Source organism: Saccostrea cucullata, unplaced genomic scaffold (genome assembly GCF_032062105.1).
Source record: "Saccostrea cucullata isolate Sc308-1 unplaced genomic scaffold, CSIRO_AGI_Scuc_v1 ctg17093, whole genome shotgun sequence".
Classification (NCBI taxonomy): domain Eukaryota; kingdom Metazoa; phylum Mollusca; class Bivalvia; order Ostreida; family Ostreidae; genus Saccostrea; species Saccostrea cuccullata.
The window spans coordinates 3,660-8,873 of NW_026938197.1; the positions used below are offsets into that span (position 1 = coordinate 3,660).

At 36.7% G+C, this 5,214-nt stretch overlaps 1 protein-coding gene across 1 annotated transcript; it reads right to left on the reverse strand.

Annotated features, from left to right (window-relative positions):
• Positions 1-2,979: 2,979 nt before the first annotated feature.
• Positions 2,980-4,718, reverse strand: LOC134249601 (uncharacterized). The gene is made up of 5 exons (XM_062731940.1): positions 4,659-4,718; positions 4,122-4,358; positions 3,470-3,793; positions 3,239-3,320; positions 2,980-3,080 (listed from the first exon to the last, which is right to left on the reverse strand). Exons 1-5 carry the CDS (start codon positions 4,716-4,718, stop codon positions 2,980-2,982), a joined length of 804 nt encoding a protein of 267 aa, XP_062587924.1.
• Positions 4,719-5,214: the final 496 nt, after the last annotated feature.

Here is a 5,214-nt window from a genome sequence, read left to right on the forward strand (position 1 = left end):
CAAGGGGGGACACACTCACCAGAACTGTGTTATCTAACTTGGGAGTTGTTCCAGTGGTGCATGGAGAACAAAATTACAATACGAGCTGTTAACATTCCAGGGAAGAAGAATTTTCTTGCAGATGCACTTTCCCGGGGGAAAAAAGTTGAATGACAGAATGGTCACTCAACAAAACTGTTGTAAATTTATTGTTCCAACAATTAGGAACTCCATGTATAGACTTGTTTGCAACTGCGCAAAACAAGAAGTTGCCAGTCTATTGCTCCCCATTTCCGGACATCAATGCTTTTCAAGTAAATGCCTTAGCAATGAGTTGGGAAGGGATTTATGCTTATGCATTCCCACCACCTATTCTTGTGCCCCAAAGTCTTGCAGAAGATACGGGAAGAGCAAAGTGTTGTACTTCTCATTGCTCCAATGTGGCCCAGACAGTCGTGTATCCTCAGATAATAGATCTTCTGATCGACGTACCAGTCAAACTACCACTGTGGCCAGATCTTCTCTCTCAAAATCGCAATCAGATTTTCCATCAAAATCTAGAAACTCTCAATCTTGTAGCATGGAAACTGTCAAATTGCAACACAAGTCAAGAGGATTTTCTGAAGAAATTGCAGAAATTATGGCAAATGCCAGAAAGACATCTACACAAACAGTTTATGATGCAAGACTCAGAATATATAACAGTTGGTGTAAAGAACAGGGTGTTAATCCCATTACAACATCTATACCAGAGTTAGCATAATTTTTTATGTATCTCTTCAATGTGAGAAAGTGTAAACCACAGACTATAGCTGGATACAAGTCAGCAATAGCAATAGTTCATCAGAATGGGAGCAGTATTGGTACAAGTACAGAACTGTCTTCATTGTTGAAAGGTTTATTTAATAAACACCATCTGTACGTCAGTTGACACCGAACTGGAATTTACCACTGGTTTTGTTAACTCTCACAAAACATCCATTTGAACCACTAGAGTCAGCAGATCTAAAGTTTTTGACTCTTAAAACTGTTTTTCTGGTAGCCATAGCTTCAGCTTCGAGAGTGAGCGAGATTCATAGCCTCACTTTAGATGATGGTCACTTTAGAATAGAGAGGAAAGGAATAAAAATGTTACCAAATATGGAATTCCTGGCAAAGACTCAAACTATAAATAGACCATGGGACCCTATTTATATTCCTGCATTTGATTCATTCGCCACAGATTCAGAGTATTTAAAATTGTGTCCTTGTCGTGCATTGAAGATTTATATCAATAGAACGAAAACTATTCGGAAGTCAAATAGGTTATTTGTGACATACCAACAGAATAACCACAAGGAAGCATCAAAAGACACTATTGCAAGATGGATAGTTAACATGGTTCGTTTTGCTTATGATAATGCAGAAGCAGCAACATTGAATCTAGTTAGAGCACATGACACTAGACGTTTGTCAACTTCCTGGGCTTTGTTCTGTGGTGTATTGCAGAGGAGATTTTACGGGCAGCACACTGGGCATCTGAATCTACCTTTACATCATTTTATCTGAAAGATGTTCCAGATCATCAGTCCATTTTTGCCAAGGCAGCAATTTTGGACTCATCAAGGAGAGGGAAGCAAAAATAGGTAATTATGTACCTTTTATGTACTTTTGTCACTTACTTTTCCTCTCCCACCTCCAAACTGGGCTGCAAATTCTTTTGCAAATAGTTAAGGAGGCAGGTAAGTGGAAATATTGAAATGAACTTGGATTTTTGGGAAAACCGTGTTCATGAGATATTTACACTTACCTGCCTACCCAGCCCACCTCCCCTCTCGAGGAAGTTGAAAGGTCAGAACCTTTTAAGTTCGTGAAGAAACTGAAGAGTTATAGTTAAGGGGGATAACTGGAGGTGATACCGTAGTTACTCTAAAAAATATATCGACGCATTGTATGGGGAACTAGAGGGAAATTGCAAATAGTTAAGGAGGCAGGTAAGTGTAAATATCTCATGAACACGGATTTTACCCCAAAAATCCAAATTAAGTGGATAGTTATATTAAGCAAGAGTGCCTCTTCCAAAATTGTGAATTTTATGGCCCCAGGGTCAGGGGTTCTGGTGTTAGGGCGGGGCTCTTTTGATTATATAGTGAAAATGCATTAATTCTTCAAAAATCTTAAATAAACTAACTAAGTACATAGTTATGATGAGCAAGAGTACTACTTTCAAAATTGTGAATGTCATGGCCCCTGTGTCAGAGGTTTTGCCATTTGGTGTGCGGAGGGGGGGCTCTTATGAATATATAGTAAAAATACATTAATTCTTTGAAAATCTTTTCCTTTGCTCCTGGGTATTATGCTAATGATCCAAGTACATATATTTATGATGAAGAAAGGTGCATCTAGCAAAATGGTTAATTCCATGCCCCCTGGGTCAGAGGTATCAGAAGGGGGGGGGGGGTACATAGTCTGAAATAAATTAATGCTTTGAAATCTGCTCTTTGGTATTAATCAACCATTTATGATGAAATAAAATTTATGAAAAAATTTTGAAATATGTGGCTCCAGGTTCAGTGGTTCCTTTGGGGTGGGGTGCACAACTGGTTATAAAGTGGAAGTGCATTTTCTCTTTGTTATTCTGATCTACCTCTGGGTATTAAGTAAATAGCATAAGCATGCCAAGTTTACAATTATGATAAGCAATGGTGCCTCTTTCAAAATTGTGAATTTCATAGCCTCTGGTTTAAAACAGGAACCAAATTCAATTGTTGGAAAGTTGTTACATGATTCTCAGTTGACCTATAAGGCCCGTGGGCCTCTTGTTGTGAGTTGATATTGAATTAATTCAAGGTGCATTTAACATACAAAATACAGGTACTTCTTATAGCTTTTTGAAGAGCTGAATAATGAATCTCTGATATGGTTTTCCACACACTTTTTATTTGCAAAGTAAAACTGTACACTTTCAAAGGAAATATGACGACACACTCTCTTGAATGTATTAAATCTTCATACTGTCCATCACTCTAGGTATTTGATAATCTGAATGATTCTTGTACCTTCTTTTCCAATCACAAGATTGTGATCTGCATCAATACTCAGTCCCCCATCACACGGATATTCTAAATAAAAGAGAAAATTACCATCACAGTCAATGATGTGGACAATGTTGTTTGAGTCATCACTAATCAGTATTTGAGTGTTGACATCAGAAGCAATGTTAAGTGGGATAAAGTCTTTGAATTTAGATTGTTTAGACTTGCACAGGTTGCCTGTATACTTGAATCGTAGTCCCCAGAAGAATCCACCACAACAACTGCCTTCTTTTCATAGTCAGCAACACAGATGTCACCATTACCATTCTCAGTCAGGAGAAGCACAGTTGAAATATGATTTACACCAGTAGAAAATAAGGTTGTCCCTACTGTCGTATGGATCTTCTGAATCTCTTTGTACCGAGTATCTCACCACTCACTCTGTCTTTATCTGTAGATATCATTCTCATACTCACCAGTAGATCTCCATTCTCTTTGTAACAAAGACCGACAGGAAACCAGTTGAGTGTGTTAAATAATACATTCATTTCATTCCTAGTATAAATATAAATGTCTGTATTTTGTTTAACAGCATTATGTAAGGAAAACACTGGTTCCAGATGTGAATTGAGAGTCAATGCCAGCACATCATTATTTGTATGAATTGTTTGTAGAATAGATCCAGCCCTGTCTATCTCTTTGATTGTTTTGTCATTTCCAGAGATCAAAGATCTTATCTCTCCCCACACACTGAATTCTCCACAGCCCTGTCCAACCTCCATAAGGACTTTGTATTGTGTCTAGAACCAAAGGGTCAGCCATCATTTTCAGCATTCCAGAGTTGTTCTGCACTTCATCCCCAGTGCTTGAAGAACGCCGAACATTTCTGCAATTTGGTTTTCTTTAATAATGCCAGGGAATAACTTTGGACAAGTAAAACTTGGTAATTCTGGGCCTTTTCGGAAATTCTCTATTCCTTGATTGATAATTAAGTATGGCTGTGGCATCATTACCTTTAAGAATATCGTTATTTTTTTTGACAATTTGATTGACTTCTTTTGCAGCTTTTTCAGCTGAAGACTGGCATTCTTTGTTCTTTCTTATAGCTTCTTTCTTTCGAATGCTTACTTCTTCTGTGAGCTGAGTACTTTTTTTATGTACAGCTTGGCAGATTTTATCTTCTTGTTCTTTAATGGCAGAGAGACCTTTGTCAAACTCGGCAGTTGTACATAGGTTGATGTGTCTGTATTTTGGAACAATTGTTTTTTCCAGTTCTTCTGTGTCAGAAATAATTTTTTCTTTATGCTCTTGAAGAATAGCATTAATATCAGTAAACTCATGCTTTTTATGCCAACCCATCAAGCACTGAAGACATATTGGTATTTTACAGTCTTTGCAATACGTCTCACATTGGTATTTCTTGTGTGTAAGACATGATGGAAGAATAACCGCTTGTTCTTTTTTGGAAGTATATTCTACAACTTCATGTCTTCTTGATTTATCTGCCATATGTTTTGGTATGCATGATAGGCAGAGGTCAACGTGACAAAGATTGCAATGATGTTCAACAGGGTTTGAGCAACAATCCAGAGCGAATTACGTCCTGTCCTTGGGCGGTAGCCAGACCTATTGTGATGCCTAGGATTAGAATAAAATCATATTTACCTGGTTGAAGTACACGGCAATGATGCCATCATTGACATTCATAGAATTTTTAATTGTCATATTGATGCATATGCATAAATAAACACTCGATAATGTTGTACCATAAGCAAGTCAGTCATACAAATTCACAAAATAAAAAAAATTATCTATTAAGAAGTTAAAAGAAATAAGAAGATATTTTCAATGCTGTACATGAAAAAGTTTTTAAAATTTTACATTATTGGTTCAGCATTTAATCATTGACTTAATAACAAAACATACTTACCTTTGACTGTCAATTCTCTATAAAATTCAACATTTTTTTAACTTTTGTTTTAAGCTGGTGTAATGAATTTTCTAGATCAATATACAGTCTTTTCTACCTTCTCGTGGTAGTCAGTGGATTTAAATTTTCAAAGCTTAAAACTGGGTCATCATTAAAGCTATATAGATAAGAAAAGTAATTTGAGTTAGTTAGTCATGCATAAATCAGACCTTTAAAAATGGTTTGTTCCCTATATAAAAGTTTGTTTGTTTAACTCCTTTTAGCTCACCTGAGCCAAAAGCTCAAGTGAGT

What these genes read in the sequence shown, in the direction of transcription:
- LOC134249601 (XM_062731940.1), bottom strand. Translation starts at nt 4,718, where the DNA reads ATGACAATTAAAAATTCTATGAATGTCAATGATGGCATCATTGCCGTG. An exon ending in TTGCCGTGTACTTCAACCAG is followed by an intron (nt 4,359 to 4,658) that starts GTAAATATGATT and finishes ATATGTCTTCAG; the next exon opens with TGCTTGATGGGTTGGCATAA. An exon ending in AAGAGAATGGAGATCTACTG is followed by an intron (nt 3,321 to 3,469) that starts GTGAGTATGAGA and finishes CTCCTGACTGAG; the next exon opens with AATGGTAATGGTGACATCTG.